The 18,035-nt window shown below is 53.2% G+C and overlaps 2 protein-coding genes across 5 annotated transcripts in view; one reads left to right on the forward strand and one right to left on the reverse strand.

The window, feature by feature from the left end:
* The first annotated feature begins 521 nt into the window (after positions 1-521).
* On the forward strand, positions 522-5,877 carry DONSON (DNA replication fork stabilization factor DONSON). The gene is made up of 9 exons (XM_041472626.1): positions 522-791; positions 1,234-1,314; positions 1,527-1,540; positions 2,381-2,559; positions 2,636-2,759; positions 3,435-3,539; positions 3,897-4,095; positions 4,920-5,120; positions 5,291-5,877. Exons 1-9 carry the CDS (start codon positions 522-524, stop codon positions 5,426-5,428), a joined length of 1,311 nt encoding a protein of 436 aa, XP_041328560.1. The 3' UTR covers positions 5,429-5,877.
* Positions 5,878-7,176: 1,299 nt separating this feature from the next.
* Positions 7,177-18,035, reverse strand: part of SON (SON DNA and RNA binding protein) — a 36,854-nt gene continuing 25,995 nt past the window's right edge. For 2 of the 4 annotated variants that reach the window (XM_041472606.1, XM_041472605.1), the window contains exons 9-12: positions 12,511-12,658; positions 9,690-9,758; positions 9,500-9,615; positions 8,649-9,427 (exon numbers count right to left, since the gene is read on the reverse strand). In XM_041472606.1, the coding sequence (XP_041328540.1) occupies positions 8,810-9,427; positions 9,500-9,615; positions 9,690-9,758; positions 12,511-12,658 (951 nt within the window). In that variant the 3' untranslated portion in view covers positions 8,649-8,809. Of the gene's footprint in view, positions 9,428-9,499; positions 9,616-9,689; positions 9,759-12,510; positions 12,659-13,406; positions 13,487-18,035 lie in introns of those variants that run through there. The other 2 variants (XM_041472607.1, XM_041472608.1) reach the window with 2 other exon arrangements.

The raw sequence follows: 18,035 nt of genomic DNA on the forward strand, positions 1-18,035 counted from the left end.
ACAAAAAAGGAGATTAAGTAAGTTACTAAAAGTTTAAAAAAACCAAGCACAAGCAGAGACAAAACTGCAGACGGAAGATCTTTTAATCACATCGTTTTTCTTTAACTAAATCTTTTGTCAGTAAAATTGTTGCCCCTAACTACCTCTTTATGCCTTTTAAACCACATATATTTCTAATATTTTTCTAGTATTTGTTATGCCTTTTGAACTCCATGTACAACAGATGAGTGTAATCGGAAGTAGTTTTCTCTCCCTAACAGCGTAGAACACTCGTTTCTTTCTCCCAGAGAGGCTGAACCCCGTGTGTTTCGTGTCCCATCGCGCACCCCCGGCCCTTGTCTTTGTGTTCCGTGTTGGTGTGGCCCGTGCGGGCGGAGCGGGGCTGGCGGGAGCCGCGCTCCCCTCAGAGCCCCTGAGGGCGGCAGCAATGGCGGCGCCGCTCCCTCAGCGCCGCCCCGGGGCGGAGCGGGCGCTCTTTGGCGCCAAGACGGGAGCGCGGCTTCTCCGGGCCCCGCTCGGCCATGGCCGCCCCTGCCGAGCCCGGGCACTCGCCCGGCTTCAAGAAGCCGCCGGCGCTGCTGCGGCTGAAGCGCAAACGCCCCGCGCGGAGGAGCGACCCCGCCGCCGGCGCGGAAGCCGCCGCTGCCCCGGCCCCGCGGGGCTCTGCGGCCGCCCGGCGCCGCAACCCCTTCTCCAGCCTGGACAACGCTCCGCGGCGGGCGACGGCCGCCCCTCAGCCTCCGGCAGCGGCCCCGGCGGGCGGGGATCCATCGGCAGCGCCCTTCTGGCAGGTGGGACCGAGCCCTGGCAGCGGGGTCCTCCGCTCTCAGCCCTCAGCCATCGCCCTACATTGAGCCCTCACACTGAGCCCTCAGCCATCACATTGAGCCCTCAGCCATCTCATTGAACCCTCAGCCATCGCCCTACGCCCTCAGCCATCACACTGAGCCCTCAGCCATCTCATTGAACCCTCAGCCATCGCCGTCACCCTCAGCCCTCGCCCTCAGCCCCTTTCCGATGCAGCCCCGGGCTCGCCGCCGCCTCCCCCGCGGCCCTGCTGGGCTCGGGCTCTTGCTCCGCGCTGGGTGCGGGTGCTGTGCTCGCCCCGAGCGGGGTTTGTGTGCAGCCCGGGGTGCTGAGGATCACTCGGGAAATGGCACTGAAGGGCACTTTTTAAAACGGTCAGCCCGGTGCTTCCTTTGTGCTGCGCCTTTATGCTGCTTTTTCATTCAGTTTTTAGAGCCGGCCTGTGAGGAGAAGCCTCCCGGGAGAGCGGAGCCTGCTGAAAGTTCCGACATCCTCGCCCTCAGCCAGGTATGAAACAGCACCCGCTGCTGAAACCATTCCAGCTGCCCTCAGGGCACAGGGAAAGCTGAAACTGTTTCACTTGGGGTTTTGTGGCCCATCTCTGCATAAAAGAATGTACTGAAATGTCAGTATTCAAGGGAATTTCTTACATTGACGTTTCCTGTTCTAGTGACAGTCTCTTAAACCCAGCCCTCTGCCTGACCTCACTGCTGTTGCAGTTCAGTGGACAGAGGTTGTTTCTTTCAGTTTTCCTAACTATAATTTTACTGTTTCTTAGTTTTATATGTAGTTGAGATGAGGATGTTCTTCACCAGATAGACCTCCTGCAGTCTGGTTTTCCACTTCTACAGAAGTGGAGCACTTCACCAGGCGCACAGGAAAGCAAGAATTCCTGAAAACCAGCCCTTGAAATTGAAACAGTTTCAATAGACATTCTCTAATATTGTTCTAGGTACAGAAACTGGAGTTCAAACTAAATTAAAAGGATAGAAAAAAGAGAACAAACTTGGAGGTGCCCAGGGCTTTTTTCAGCATGTGACTTTACAGTCACCAGGAGAGGATGAAATGAAATAACCATTTTGGCATGGAAATTCTTGTCTTCATGAACATCAGGCTCAGGGCTTTTTTGTTTTAATCATTTATCTTTTTATTTGTTCCTAGTTTATACTGTTGGAAGGACTAATGAGTGCAAGCCCTCTGATGTGGTTTTATAGGCAATGGAATGGAGTATTTCTGTTAGGATCTGGTACTGAGTAAAAGAATCAAAATATTAACGTATAAAATAATATAATAAATAATAGAATATAAAAAATAATACAGTATTTCTGTTTAGGATCAGGTACTGAGTAAAAGAATCAAAATAATAATGTATAAAATAATATAGAAATAATAATATAATAAATAATAGAATATAATAAATAATATAGTATTTCTGTTAGGATCTGGTACTGAGTAAAAGAATCAAAATAATATCAGTGCTGTGAGGAGCTGCCCGTGAGGCATCACCAAGAAGGCACAAAACCTTGGCAGTAAGACAACAACCCAGTGCTGTGTGTGTGTGTTCCCCCGGCAGGTCGGTGAGCTTCACCTCCCTGTACAACCTGCTGCGGGCCCGGCTGTGTCCCTATTTCTACGTGTGCGCGGCGCAGTTCTCGGTGCTGTTCCGCGCCGCGGGGCTGGCGGGCAGCGCCGTGCCCACGGCCGCCGTCGCGCCCACCACGCGCGGCCTGCGCGAGGCCATGCGCGGCGAGGGTAAGGGCGCGGGGACGGGCACGGGGCAGGGCTGGCGCGCCGCCCGCCCTTCACTGCTGCCTCTCCTCCGCACCAGGCATAGAGTTCTCCTTGCCTCTGCTCGAGGAAAGTCGAGCCCGGAGGCAGAAGAACTCCGAGGAGAGCTCGGGAGCAGAGACCGCTGAGGGGCTCGGAGGGGGCAGCGCTGTGGAGGATGCGGGGTGAGTAACAGAGTCGTGTGTCATTGTCATAAAGGGATGGGACCGTTGTTAATTCATTGCTCAGATAAACGCCACCTCAGAGGCCGTGAGGTTTTAGAGGAGCAAGCATTCATAGCTCAGAGTTGTCACAAGTTTCTTCGTCAGAAGGCAATATAGAACTTTCTAGCCCAATAGACAGTTGCCACAGGGTTTATTTTGCATTTCTAACCCATCACCTTTACTTACGTCTGCTGCACTGTGGATACTTTAATCCAATGGGTTTCTAACTCACATGCACACACATGCTTCTATTATAACTCCTAAACTCGTAGTTACTCTGTGCAACCTCACCCTTACATTATAAACCCTTCACCATTTTATCAATACAGTTTTGCACTTACTTAAGGCATGTTCTTACAACTGTAGAAAATAAGTTTATGATTTTTCTGCTTAATGTCTGTCCTTTGTTCTTAATATCTGTTATTCTACTTAATAATGTACTTTATTTTTACATCAATCCAAGCTCCTTGCAAGGCTGCAGATCAAACCCTCCTGAATCTGTGGAAGTTTCTATCTTTCCATTTCCCACAGTTGTGCAGTGCTGGAATTCCAGGGCATCTCCAGGCTCCTGCACAGTCCATTTGGAAAACCTTCCTCAGTGGCACTGCCCTCCTAACGCTGATCCTGTGTCTCCAGGGAACGAGCTCACAGTGATGATGATGATGATGGAAGCTTCTCTTGGCTTGAGGAGATGGGAGTCCAAGACAAGGTGAAGAAACCAGATACTATTTCTATCCAACTGTATCCTTCCTTTGATCTTCCAGATGTGCCCCTGCAGCTGTTACAGTGCTGTGGTTCACACTTCAGTTCTGTAGAGGTTTTTGAGAACTGCTTTCCAAATATGAATCCTCACGTTCCTGCATGTTATGAGATACTGCATTTTCTTTTTGGTCACTTTGCAAGTATTTCTAGGATTTGAAGCCAGGATTAAGATGCTGCTTAATATCTGAAGAGCAGATCTGGGTGGGTGCAAAGCTGGGTGGGGTTTGGTTTTGGGGACTTTGGTCAGATGGGGTGTGGGGGGGCTCACAGCTCCAGCTTTTTGCCACGTGGATTCTTCCCACTGCGCCGTGGTTTTCCCTTGACTCGGCTCCCCAGGCGCAAGGAGAAGCACGAGGTGCAGGTGGATCACAGGCCCGAGTCGCTGGTGCTGGTGAGAGGCAGCCACACCTTCACGCTGCTCAACTTCCTGATCAGCTGCCGCAGCCTGGTGGCGGTGGCGGGGCCGCAGGCGGGGCTGCCCCCCACGCTGCTGGCCCCGGTGGCCTTCCGGGGTGGGACCATGCAGACGCTCAAGGTGAGGGACGCGGCTGGCTCCGGGAACGGGGAGGAAGGGGTTCCTTCCCCAGGGGAACAGACCCTGGCTTGGTGTCATTTCCCTCAGGCACCCAGCGGGATTTTTGTGGCTAAAGCCTGAGCCAGGATTTTGTCTGCAGGCACAGCCTGTTCCTAAATCCCTGCAACACATCCCTGTACTGAACTGGCATCCCAGCGTTCCCTTCCCTCTCCTCCCGAGGGACAAGAGGCTGTGCAGAGCTGCCCAGAGGGAAAATGGTTGTTAAGATTCTCCCCAGATCCATTGGGGTCTCAGACTATCCCAGCCCCTTGCACGAGGAGCCCCTGAGCCACAGCTCACCTGTTCCTGCAAGGAATGGTTTGGATTGGGAGAGACCTTCAGGATCATCCCAGTCCCTGCCATGGCCAGGGACACCTTCCACTATCTCAGGTTGTTCCCAACCTTGTCCAGCCTGGCCTTGGAAACTTCCAGGCATCCAGGGGTAGCCACAGCTGTGCCAGGGCTTCCTCACCCTACAGCAAGTAATTTTTTCCCTATATCTAACCCAATTTTCTTCCTAGTAAGAACAGGATCCACTTGTTCCACCAGAGAAGTTCATCCTGGTTTTGTGCCCTTCCCAGCCCCTACAGCATTCCTGCAGTCCAGGGGGTACATTTTAGGGTTACAGGGACAGTGAAACCTCATGCACTGCACAGGGAGTGGACGATACCGAGAAGCGTTCCTGTTTTCAGTGGGGCTGTGGCACGGCGGTGTCAGAGCTGGTGACAACTCCTGCTGCTCCTCCTGTGGTTTGTGCAGCACTAACGGCGCTGTTCTGCCCCCAGGCTCGGACTGTCAGCGGCCGTGCCCGGGCACCGGGGGGCTTTGAGGACGTGTTCAGCCTGGAGGTGCTGGGGCCCGTCCTGCCGCACGCCCTGCACGCCCTGACGCTGGTGCTGGGCCCGGCGCAGCGCGGAGCCTTCCGCGCCCTGCTCAGCGCCCACGAGCCCAGCGCCGCCTTCAACACCCGCCCGGCCCCGCCCCAGGTGAGCGCACACCCTGCCCGGCGGCGGAGTACCGGGAGCACCGCCCGCGGCCCCGGGCTCGTCCTGCCTCGGCAGCGGGGTAGTGGTGAGCTCCCCCGCGGGATCCAGTGCTGCTGGAGCTACGGGCACTGCCCGCAGGGACCCTCACGGCGTGCGTGTGCCCTCCACAGGAGGATGTGCAGCAGGACCTCTCTGCCTGCGGGCTGCATCCCAAGACTCTGGAGCAGCTGAGTCAGTGTCCGACTCTGGGGAAATCCTCCATCCGCTTGCTGGAGATGAAGGACTACGCCTACACCTGGAAGGCCTAGGAATGCTGCTGGACACTCCCTGCCAGGGCTGCAGGTGCTGGGCTTGGGGCAGGGCAGGAGGGACAGCCCACGGAGCTGCTGCACAGGAACACTTCCAAGGGCTTGGAAGGAAAGGAGGGGAAAGGCCTTGGACATCTCCTTTTTTATTGTAGAAAAGGTTTTTTAAATAAAATGTGGTTTTATTGGTCTGGTTTGCCCCTGGCAGGTCACTGTTCCCCACGCACACGCACCTTCTGTTCCAAGCATGGAATTTCTGCTCCTGCTTGGGGCAGGAACTCATAACCAGGTCAGAACTAGAAATCCCTCAGGGCAGGGGATAGGAACCAGATGAGCTTTAAGGTCCCTTCCAGCCCAAACCTTCTGGGATCCTATGGATGGGTGGAATGCTTGGCAAAACCCCTTCCCAGACTGTTCACAGCCCCCTGCCACCCTCAGCAGCTGCACCTTGGTGTGTGGCACCTCTTGGGTTGGGTCATCTTCGAACTCCACAGGGAGGAAAGGAGGTCAGAGCCCCCCAGAGCTGCTCAGCAGAGCTCCCACACCCACCCCGGGCTCACAAACCACAGCCTGGAGGGGAACAAGGGGAGGAATCAAACGGCTGCAGCACCTGAGCAGGAGGAAAGGGTGCTCAGGCCTTGGCAGGGGCTGCCCAGGGAGCTTTGCAGTGCCCATCCCTGCAGGTGTCCCCTGGGGGTGGCACTGAGTGCTCTGGGCTGGGGACAAGGTGGCCATGGGGCACAGCTGGCACTGCCTGGGCTGGCAGGGCTGTGCCAGCCCCGGGGATTCCATGGATCACAGAGACAGAGGAAGAGGAGCAGGGTCTGACCAGGTGCTCTGAGCGTTTCCCGGCAGGTAGAGGGGTCCCAGGCCTTTTGGGGAGTGTGTCACTTTTCCACAGCTCTTGGCTGAGCACATTCCTGCAGCAGGGAATGCCACAGCTGAGTGGGAAGTAGAACCCACTTGTGTTTGTGCTCTCCAGCCATATTTCTGTAATCTGGTGCTCCTTACTGGAAGTGAAGCTGTGGGCAGCAAAGCTCAGCTTTCCCTGCTGGTGCCCCTGGGGTCTGGGATCATCGAGGAAATGCACATGGAACACGGAGCAGCCCCAGAGCCTGGGCCAGCAAAAGCTTCCTGTGCCTCCAGACCCTTTCTGTCCACAGCAGGAGCAGTGTCCTGCCCCAGGGATCCAGCAGGGGTGCAGCTCTGCTGGAACTCTTGGTGATTAATCACGGCTTTGCAGAACTGCTGTGACCTGCCAGCCCCAGGAGCAAATGCCAGCTGCTCCAGGATGCAGGGCTGTTCCTGGAGGATATGTGACTCCAAGGAACACGCAGCCCCCCAGCTTTAAGCCATGAAATCCAGACCTTTCTGAGGATTTTACAAATGGAGTCTTTAGAGGGACTGGATTTTTCTGCTGCTGGGAGAGAACTCAGGTCTTTACCTTATGCATGGGAAACGGATACAGAAAAAAGAAGTAAACAAGTACAGGGGGTTGCACATTCCTAAATTTGATCGTGTCCAGCTGTGAAGTCTGAGCTGCATGGAGCAGGACTGGAGAGAATCCTCAGCAGCTGCGAGCTCTGAGCTCTGCCAAGCCACTGAGTGCTGGGAGCTGCTCCCGGCCCGGGCTGGAGCCAGACACCCCCAGCCCCCCCAGGTGCCTCCTCCCACATTTCCTGGGATTTCACACCTCCCCAGCAGCTCGCAGGACAAGCTCCACACATTTAGTCAGAGACCGAAGGCGAGAAGCCAAAGGGAAAAAAGTTTAATTCAAGACAACAACGTCCATGAAATGAAGATCAACTGAAGCATTTTCGGAGCGCTTGGACAGACTCAGAGGGGCTTTTCTGACTCCAAACCAACCCCAACTCCCTGCTGCACAGGAAACACCGACCCTTGTCCCTGCAGAGCAAGGAGACACCACGTTCTGTGACACTGACGGGATCCACACGGCTCCAGGTACCAGGAATTCCTCAGCTCCATGGACACAAGGCCAAAGGGTCCCTCATGAGAGGCCTGAGCAGCCTGGCTGGGTTTGTCCTGTCCCCAAACCCAGCTCAGGCTCACACCTCACCAAGACTTGTCTGGGACAAGCGCCTGGATGACCCCAGGGCACAAATCCTGGCAGCCTGCTCCTAACTCAGATCCCTCAGGGAGGCTGCGCTGCCCCTTCCAATCCCACGTGCACACAGATCAAAGATTAATGCTTCTTAAATAAAAAATAAAATAAAAGCAGGAAAAGCTTTCTACATCCTCTCTGCTGTCCAACTGCCCAAACTCTGGATCAGGCTCCTCGAGGGCAGAGGATCCTTCTGGGAACATTTCATCCCAAGGAGTTATTTCGTAACAGTTCAAAGCAAACACGACCAACCAGACCTGCTCCTGCCATCCCCATGGCTGTTGGGAATCCTCACAAAGCCACTTCCGTATCTCGTGTTCCTTGCAGAAGGCGTTTTGGCGTGTTTAAATTCCCGTTTCCTGGCTTGGCATCCGTTGGAATTACTGTTTACTGACCAGGGGTGAAGATTATGAACTTGTGCTGCTTTATTGACCAAGTTGGGTACAACAATTGAAGCGTCATTCTACCCCCTCCCTCCCCCCAAATCCAGTTGTAGATTTGTTAAAGAGTTTAAAATTCACATGAACCACAAATCCGTACAATCAGCATCAGGCAGTGGATTCACTGGTTGGGAAGAGCAGCCCCAGCCCCCTCCTGGGGCCAGGCTGGGCCGGGCGGTGTCCGAGCCTCCGCGTCCCTCCGGCAGCGCCCGCGGCTCCGGCCGTCCTGGGCACGGGTGGCACCGAGGGGCAGAGCCCGGGCACGGCCCCCGGGTGTCCCCAGCACCTCCCCGAGCCCAGGGAACTCTGCAGCCACTAGAAAACTGTATCAAAGGGTCAACGCTCTGACAGGAGAGGAACTGCAGGAGCTTCAGCCAAGGGTCTGGATTTCTGATGCCTCCAGAGTCTGTCGTCTGATTTAGTCGTTTAAGAAATAATTACATCACTAATGTAAACAATATAAACATACCAAAAACTAAGTATGATTTAAATACATTTGGATGGTACAAAAGAAAAACCTGTGGGTGCCTGTACAGTTTTTACAAGGTGGGAATCGCCGATGTATTTACAACATGAGAGGGGCAAATACCATTTCTTGTGCAGAGTAAAACGCTCAGAACCAGTGTCCCAGTAAAGCCAAGCTTAGCGGTGTGAGGCACTCCTGAACATGGTGGTATTGACCATGCTTTCCTTTGGTACGAGTCCCATGGCCTGCAGCGCCGCCGTGGCCGCCGTGGCTTTCGCGTGCTTCTTGTTAAGGCTGGCAAAGGTGGGCCTGTACTCGTTGCCATTGACTCTCACCTGGCACGGGGGAACCAGGGGTTAGCGAGGGGGCCGTGGCTGCCCCAGGCACAGTCTGGGCAGCTCCTTTTTAGGGACACAGATCCCCTGGCTGCCTGTCAGCACGGACATTCCATGGGATCCCACCGTGCTTGGCGTTGGGAGGGACCTCAGAGCCCATCCAGTGCCACCCCTGCCATGGCAGGGACACCTTCCACTGGCCCAGGCTGCTCCAAGCCCCAGTGGCCTTGGGCTCTGCCAGGGATTCAGGGGCAGCCACAGCTGCCCTGGGCTTCCTCTGCCAGGGCCTGTCCACCCTGCCAGGGAACAATTCCTCATTCCCAGGATCCCATCCAGCCCTGCCCTCGGGCAGTGGGAAGCCACTCCCTGCATCCTGCCCCTCCAGCCCTTGTCCCCAGTCCCTCTCAAGCTCTGCTGGAGCCCCTTTAGGGCCTGCAAGGAGCTCTGAGGTCTCCCTGGAGCCTTCTCTCCTCCAGGTGAGCACCCCCAGCTCTCCCAGCCTGGCTCCAGAGGGGCTCCAGCCCTGGGATCCCAGAATAAAGTGCTCCAGGGACTCGGTTTGGCCTTTCCAGGAACAGGACTTGCACGTTCCAGCACCGAGACGGCTCCACCATCCTCAGCCAGCCCCGTGAGGTGTTTCTATCAAACAGAAACATGGATTTCACCCCTGGCACAGGGAAAGCAGCACAGGGGCAGGCAGCCCAGACCCACCTTGAAGATGAAATGTTTGCGGTGATCAGGCCCACTGTCGTCCACCAGCACGAACTCGGGGGGCGTCCACCTCCTCTTGTTGCAGATCTCCATCAGCGCAGACACCGGGTGCTTCCCTGGCACACAGACACCCCAGGGTCAGTGCCCACCCAGCCTCTGGCAACTGCATCGTTCCAGACAAGAACCTCACCTGAAAGATCCTTCATCACCACGTAATGGCCGGACCTCTTCTGGGCCTTCTCTCCCACAGCAACAAGCCCTGCAAAGAACACAGGCACGCTGACACTGCCCATTCCCCTGAGCCATCAGCACAGCACAACCAGGGACCACAGGGGACACCTGGAGCTCCACCCAGCTCTCAACCCTCCACCTTGTTCCATCATTCCACTCAGCACATTCTTCCCAAGGGCTCCAGGAAGACTCTGGAGCAGCCAAGAGGAGAAAACTCTGAGCAGTCTTACACAAGGCAGAGAACACCTGGTTTTCCATGGAAACCTGGTTTTCCATGCCCTCTTTGGAGAAACAATCAACAAGGGAGACAGTGAAGAACATTCCCCTGCTGTGTTGTGCAGCCCAGAGTCACCCCCTGCCTTCAGTCTGCCTCAGACACAGGAGCACAGGAACCATTCCCATTATCCAGAGATGTCCCTGTGTCCCCTCCTGCCAGGAGTGACACCCCGGATTCCGTGTGCTCTCTGAATTCACAGGGTTCCAGCAGCCCAAGCTGGGACCTCCATCCCACCTGGGACCAAAGCAGCAGAGCAGCCCCAAAGGGCTGCAGGGAGCACAGGCTCTCCTGGAGTCACTGGCAAACACCACAGCTCAACACTGTTCTTCTGAAAATCTCACAAGACCAAGAAATGAATTGAAGAATTGCCAGAAACGTCTGAAATTCCAGTGACAATCCACCAGAGAAACTCAAGTTTCTCCCCGTGGATTCTGCCACTCTCAGACTTCAACCTTTCCATATTCCTTTGTTTCTTACCTCAAGTTTTCCTGCTGTGGCTTTGGTGAATACAGACAGGGAGATACTGCAATTGCTTCCAGTGTCTTCCTGTTCCTTCAGCTTTTTTGGGTGGCATTTGGGTTTCTTTTGCTTTACAGGAAAATCCTTCCCTCCTTACCAGATATTCATCCCAATATTCCTGCAGCTCCTAAGCAGGGCCTTTCCAAGGGGCATGAAGCCATCAGAGGCAATCCCTGAAGGAAAGGCTGAGGGTTTCCCCCCTTCATGGAGTTTTAAACCCAAACCCAACATGGGATTCTCACCCTCCTCATTAAACTCTCTCCCTGCTCCTGAGTCACTGACATTCCACCTCCTGGCTCTGGGACCTCAGCTGGGAATTTCAAACAATCTGCAGCCTCCTGAGTCACTTCCTGGGACCAGGAATTGTATTTTATTGGGGGCTGGTTTAGATTTATAAATGTATATTTATTAAAATATATATTCAATAATTATTAACATATAAATTTTAATATTCAGAAAATAAAATACTGTTTTCTACATTAAAAAATGTCTAATAAATTCCTTACAAACCAAACCTGGGTGGTGGGTTAATAACAGCCTTCCTGTTAAAAAATGTGGACTTTAAAACTCTACACAGAAGTTTAAAAAAAAAGGAGTTTGTTTTACCCATTTAATCACCCAAGAATATGGATGTCTGAAAAACTACTTGTCCCCAGTATATAATCCCTTGTCCTAAATATATATTATATATATGTAATTTATAATCATGTTTCCTGTTTGTCTGTGAGCAGGACACCCCCTGCCCCTCATCTCCCTGTGTCACAGACCTGGGTGCCCAAGAGGGAATTCTGCATCCAGGCACGACTTTTGTGGAATGATCAGGTGAGGCTGCACGTGAGCAGAGGTGCTTCACAACAGGAAATCCACAGCCCAGCCCAGCTGAAGCTGGCCCTGCCTTCAGGGGACTCTCACAGGCCAGGAGGAGCCCTTGTGCCACCAGCCACCTTTGGGGTTTCATTTCTTTCTTTACACAGAAAGGTTGTAAAGAAAAACATGTGAGAGGTTTGGCCATTCCAAGCTCATTCTGAGCAGTGACAAAAGCCAACACAAGTCCTGAAATCCCAGGATCTCAGAGTGGTTTGGGCTGGGAGGGACCTTAAAGCCCATCCAGTGCCACCCCTGCCGTGGCAGGGACACCCTCCATGTGCCAGGCTGTTCCAAGCCCCATCCAATGGCCTTGAAATGAAAATCCTGAGTATTTCCACCCCTTGCTTTGAGCTGGGATTGAAGGTTCCTGGTGCAGAAGACATCTTTAGAACAGCAGGAATCTGTCCCACAGTCAGTGTGGAGTTGTTTTGCTCCATGCACAGCAGAATAATCAAATTAGAAATCCTGACTGCTCAGTTTTGGATTTAAAGCAGTCAGAAGCTGGAGAGGTGTTCCAGATGGAGAATCTCCCTCAGCACCCAGCACACAAACCTCAGGGGCCAAGCTGAAGGAGCAGCACCACTGGATGGTTCTGCTGCACCAAGTCAGCTCTGCCCTGTGGCCATGGACAGGAAACCATGGAAAACAGGGGAGGTTTCCAGGTCAAGTGGAGGCTGAAGCTGCCTCTGGAACCAGCCCTGAGGATGAGCAGGGATGCCTTCAGCAGGATCAGGCAGGAGATGAACAGCAGGGAAATGAGGGACAAAAAGAGGACCAGAATCCCCAAGGAAGCCCCAAAGCCCTGAGTGTGAGTCAGTCACAAAGCTCAGCTTTGGGGCTCTCAGCTGTCCTCACCCCTCTGTAAAACTGACCCCACTATTCCATTTCTATCCCTGCTCCTGCTCCAGCCACTTTCTGCAGAGCCACCACTGCAGCTTTTCCACAGGGACAAAGCTTTGGACTGACCCCAGGCCTTGGCAAACCTGAGGTAAAATCCCAGAATCTGTTCATGTGCCAGTGAAGCCACCCAGGCAACACCTCCTGCTTCCAAGGGCTCTGCCATCCCCAGGCAGCAGAGAGCAGAGAAGCCACAGGGCATTTCTGAGGCAGGACTCACCTTTTCGATCTGTCTTGAAGTCCACCATGATGGGCTCAACGCTGCCTTCCTTGTTCTTCCCAAGCCCTTCTCCTTCTCTCCAGCCCATTTTCCTCATCAGCTGAGCTCCCATTCCTCCAGTTACAGGGGCTGCTCTTAAGAACTGATCCTATCCAGAAAAAGAGAAGTAAAACAAGGCCTAAAGTTAGCGCTGTGATTTTAAGTAAGAAGCGGGAACTTCCAAAAAATGTTTCTAACAACTTTTCACAGACTCAATTAAAAAAAAAAATAAAATAAAATAAAAAAATCCACCTGAGCTCTGTGGATTTTTAGCCCAAACCAGTGCGTGGAACCCGGAATTCACGCGGACACACGAGACACAAATCAATGTTTGGCAAAAAAGAACAACTTAGGAGAAATCTAAGGTGATCCCAAAGTGGCAGTGACCCTTGGCAGACAGATGTGTTTAACCAAGCGACAACCATCCGGCTCTAAAGACTCTGCTCTGATCCCAGAGATCTCCTCAGCTCGGGAAGTGGGAACTGATCCTGGCACAGCTGTGCCAGGGGCACCTCCTCGTCCAACAGAACACAAGCACATTTAGTCATGACATTCACAGGCTGTTTAGGCGGATTTAAATCTTAAAAAAAAAAACCTCTCCCCACCTGATTCATTACACAGCAGTTGCACATTCAAGTTCTACTCTGAAATTCCACATGGAACAAACAGGTTTTGCTTTCCCCTCTCTTTATTTTAACGGAAAAAGGCGCTTGGCCCCCCAGTTTAGCAGCAGCAGTCGTCACATTCTTTCAAATGAGCATTAACAAAAGTTGTTAAACGGTGAAAGCTTATCAACAGAAAGTTTAAACATCTGCTTTGATGTAAAGAACTGTAAAAACTCCTTAAATGTTACGTACCTAGGCCTCGCTGGCCGCAGTGTTGTGAATAGTAGGGCTGGCACTGACCGTGGCAAGAAGGCGGCTACAAGGATTTGACCCTGAAACAAGTTTCCATATAGAGGGGTGAAAGTTCACAGGTTATTCTGTGAACCATCATCTCTCGTGCCCCCCCGCTGACCCCAGAAGCAAGGCAAGCATTTCCGTGAGAGCAGAACCTGCCTCGCCTGCCCGCGCTCGCCCCGAGGAGCTGGGCAGGGCTGGCTCGCTGCCCGGGGCTCTGCTTCCTCCGGAGCTGGGCTCGCAGCAGAGGGACTTCCCCGGAGCTCACGGAGTCACAGATGGCCTGAGCTGGAAGGGACCCATCAGCACCACGGGCTGCGGCTGCTGGCCCTGCACGGAGAGCCCAGCAATCCCAGCCTGGGCATCCCCGGGAGCTCCTGGAGCTCAGCGCAGGCCTGGGGCTGTCACACTGCAGCACCCACGTGTCCCTGGATTCCCAGGGCTCCCAGGGGCCCGCTGGCCACCGGCAGGGAACAAAGCCACAGGGCTTCCTTTGGCACACCGGGTGTTTTGCAGGGATTCCCAACACGCGTCTGCGTCCGGCCCCCACGCTGGAGGCTGGCAGAAGTGTGACAGGAAAACCTTACTGGAGGCTGTGCCAGGAATGCTCCCAATCTCTGCCTAGGCCAGGAAATCCCTGTCTGGATCCACATGGATCCACGTGGCTGGAGGAGCAGAGCTGGGGCTGGTGCAGAGCCAGTCCCTCAGACGCAGCATCCACACCCCTTCCCTCAGTTCCCACTCCCTCCTCCCGTCTTCTCCAGGAACATCCTGTAGGAGAAGCTCCCTCCAGGCTCTGGAGCTGGGCTGGCTCCTGCTGGAGGGCAGGATTTGGCTCCCTGGCTGTTCCAGCACCACGGGGTGTGTTCAGTTCACAAAGGACACAGCGCAAGCTCCTGCTGAGGTCACTGCGGGCTCACTCGGCTTTCCCAAACACCTGGACACGTCCTGGCTCAGGGCTGGAGCAAGGACAGAGCAGAACCAAAACATCCTGCTCCTGGTCAAAGCCCTGAGCTCCTACAGAGGAATTACCAGAGCCTGAACAAACTGCAGAAACTGGAAACAGGAAGTTCTAGGTTCCAAAGGGCTGTTTGTTAAAGCACCCCTTCCGTGGGAGAATTCAGGATCCTGGAGGGAAACTGCAGCAGGAACTTTGTGCTCACTCTTCAATGTGACCAACAGAGCCAGCACAACAATGACTTACACATTTATTATTATTAATAATAGTTATTATTAATAATAATTTAATTCCAGAATACACAAATACTTGTGCTTCCCACCAAAAGGCTAGAGGAAGGAATTCTGGTACCAGTGGGAAAGGAGCCAGGAGAAGCCCCCTTGGACTCAGGTCACTGAGGAGGCAAAGGTCTGCAGCAAGGAGAAAGTTCCTGCATTTTCATTCTGGTGGGTTTTTTTCCTTTTAATAATAAAGTGAATGCAAACCTCTAGTGCCACCTGTACATTGTATTTTTTTGTAGTTTAGTAACAGACGACTTCCCTCCCTCAGCCATGATTTAATGAGTGGCGGTAAAACTGCTGCTGGGTTTGGAACTCACTGAAAACCATAGAGGCAACAGAAATGTTCACTGAAGTGGGGAAGCAAGAGGCACAATTCTCATTTTAAAAACCATCCCAGGGTGAGTCTCCCAAAAACTCCTGAGCAGCTCTGGACCTTTGCAGATACAAATTAAAGGGGATGGAACACAAGAAGCCCCAGGTTTCTGAGCATTTGGTTACTGCTGTCAGAACTAACTCAGTATTTACAAAAGCATTTCTCTTTCATTCACTGGTCTTAATTTGAGGGAGCCTGCAGGACAATTTGATACTTTTTTCCTCGTATTTTGAGCCCTAAATTCCATGAAATTCCACTTCCATTCTGCCAACACATGGAGACACTCAAGAGCCACATTCTTGTGTCAGCACTTGCTTTAAAGAGAAGGCAAAACCTGATTCCTTCAGAGGCCTTAGAGCAGTTTTAATTAACTTTCTTGCTGATTCTTCAGGCTGACTCTTTAGAGCAACAATTTAGGAAGCAAAGACAGCAAAGCCTTGAAGGCAGGGGGTGGCAGTTCAGGGCAGGACTAAAGGCTGAACTCCAAGGAAGTTCCAAGCTCCAGGAGGAAGCATCACTTGGGAAAAACTTGTGCCAGGCAGCAGAATTTCCCATTAAATCCCAGCATCTCCTGAGTGGGAAGGGACCCACAAGGACCATCCAAGTCCAGCTCCTGGCCCTGCACAGCCCAACAATCCCTGGCTTCCCTGGGAGCTCCAAACACTCCTGGAGCTCTGGGCACGATCTGCTCCCTGTGGCACCTTGCAGGGATCCTGAGGAAGGGAATTTGGGCTGGGTGCTGAACTGGAAGATGCTCTGGCCCTTTCAGCAGCAGTCCCAATCCTTCCCACAGACAGGAGCAGGAATCCCTTGCTGAAGAAGCCCAGCAGATGCCTCACAAGCCCTTTGCTCCCAAGCACCTGCAGGTGCTGCTCCCAGCTTCTGCACAACAGCAGGGAAAAAGGGATGGCTGGGAAGGAGAGCAGCCAGTCCAACAGAACTCACCTCCTATGGAATCATGGAATTCCAGACTGCTTTGGGTCAGGAGAGACCTTAAAGATGTCACCCCTGCCATGGCAGGGACACCTTCCCTGTGCCAGGCTGCTCCAGCCCCAGTGTCCAGCCTGGCCTTGGGCACTGCCAGGGATCCAGGGGCAGCCCCAGCTGCTCTGGGAATTCCATCCCAGCCCCTGCCCACCCTGCCAGGGAACAATTCCTCATTGCCAAGATCCAGTCCCTGGTGAGCACAGAGCTGCTCTGCCCTGCCAGGTGAGCCTGGCTCCCAAGGAAAGCTCCTTGCTCCCAGCAGGAACACCAGCTCTGCTGAGGGCAGCCACAGGGCCCAGCTTCCCTTCCACCCTGAGAGGAGCTCTGCTCTGCTGTGCCTGCAAGAATGGAAGGGAGGTTTGCACTTTCCAGAACTTTCTGCACCCCAGGGATCAGCACAAGTGAGTGACCCAGCAGCTCCCCAGGGCCGCCCCTGAGCACAGCTCTGGCTCTGGGGAGCAAGTTCAGGCTCCAGAATTGAGCTGATAAATCCAGAACCAAGGGGTGAGTCTGGGAAAGGGGGAGTAAACAGACCTCAACAGAATTTGCTTGGAAAAACAAAAAATGTTTGACCACTTGCTCTGACATTTCTTCAGCAGCACAGTGTGTTTAGAAGGAAAAAGGGAATAAAAATAGAAGCAACCTTCAGAAAAATGAGTCACATTTGTGAACTGATTACACTGATGGTGACAAACTGAAACGGAAGCCACTTTTTCAAAGGGAAAGGTAAGATTGTTCATAAATTTTTTAAACCTTACACCACATCATTCTTTTATGGACCCTGCTCAGGCCCCTGCACATAAACACCAGGAATTAGTCCAGGAATTAGAACATAAACCTCATTGCTTAGAGTCCTCACCCCAGTGCTCCACATGAAACCCTGCAGTACCTAATTCCCAAACTGAGATTCTGAGTCTGGTTTGAGTGCACATCACCTCTCCAGAGTCACTGGGAAAGGACAAGAAAAGGTGAAATCCACGAAATGCAAAGTGAAGGCAGAGCTCAGCAAACAAGTTCCCCAAGTCCCTTGCTGCCCTCCTGAGCCACTCTCCTGTTCCAGCTCCCTGGTGTTGAGGTGACCTCTGTCACACCCAGTGCCTGTGCTCGCTCCAATTCCTTCTTTCCTGACACCCAAATGGAGTGGCTGCCACAGGCTCAGTCTGTGCTGATGGTCACAGCTCCTGCCATGGCAAACTCCCGAGGGAAATGCCTTCAGCAAACAGCCTCAGCCAGAAATGTGCACTCACTCACAGACACAACATCCCCCAAGGATCTCCACAGCCCTGCTTGCAGATAAAAACCACAGAAACACAGAACACCCCGAGTTGGAAGTGACCCGTAAGGATCAAAGTCCAACTCCTGGCCTGAGTGAAAAATACCAGATTTTTTCATGTTAAGATACAGTTTTTAGGCCAAAAAGGGAGCACAAGCCTGACTCAGTAACTGATCGTTGTCACACAATTTCAGGTAACACACAAGCAGTACTTTGCATTTCATGGCTGGTTTGTACTCCTGTCCCAGAGAAAGAGAGCATGGACTCAGAACCACGTGCCTGCTCCTTCCTGTGAAACCCTCCTGCAGCCACAGCAGGACTCCACACGAAGCTGTGTGAGGCTTTCCCAGCCCCACCATTCCTGGAGCCCCAGGGCACTTCTGAGCAGCTCTGGCAGAGCAGGAGAGCAGCTGAGGAATGCCAGGGCAGGGAGAGGACTTTGCCTCTCTGTGCCCAGCCCCAGAGCCTGCAGTGTGACCACAGCACTTTCCCAGCTCTGGGCAGGGCAGGAGAGCTGCTGCTGCCTCACTGATGCCCAGATCCAACAAAATGTTCCAATACTCCTCTGCTCCTTGCAGCAGTTGAGTCCACAAGCACAGACCACACTCTTCTCCCATTCTCTTCCCTTGAAGCATTTTATTTGGCTTGTGTCTGGTTTTTTGGGCTGTTATTTTGGTTTGTTTAGTTGGGCTGCTTTAAAGCAGATCCCAGAGCG

This window comes from Pyrgilauda ruficollis, unplaced genomic scaffold, assembly GCF_017590135.1.
Source record: "Pyrgilauda ruficollis isolate IOZ18807 unplaced genomic scaffold, ASM1759013v1 scaffold294, whole genome shotgun sequence".
Classification (NCBI taxonomy): Eukaryota; Metazoa; Chordata; class Aves; order Passeriformes; family Passeridae; genus Pyrgilauda; species Pyrgilauda ruficollis.

Coding starts and splice junctions, on each gene's coding strand:
- DONSON (XM_041472626.1), top strand. CDS start 522: ATGGCCGCCCCTGCCGAGCCCGGGCACTCGCCCGGCTTCAAGAAGCCG. Junction 792..1,233: donor CGGCAGCGCCCTTCTGGCAG/GTGGGACCGAGC, acceptor TTTTTCATTCAG/TTTTTAGAGCCGGCCTGTGA. Junction 4,096..4,919: donor GGACCATGCAGACGCTCAAG/GTGAGGGACGCG, acceptor TTCTGCCCCCAG/GCTCGGACTGTCAGCGGCCG.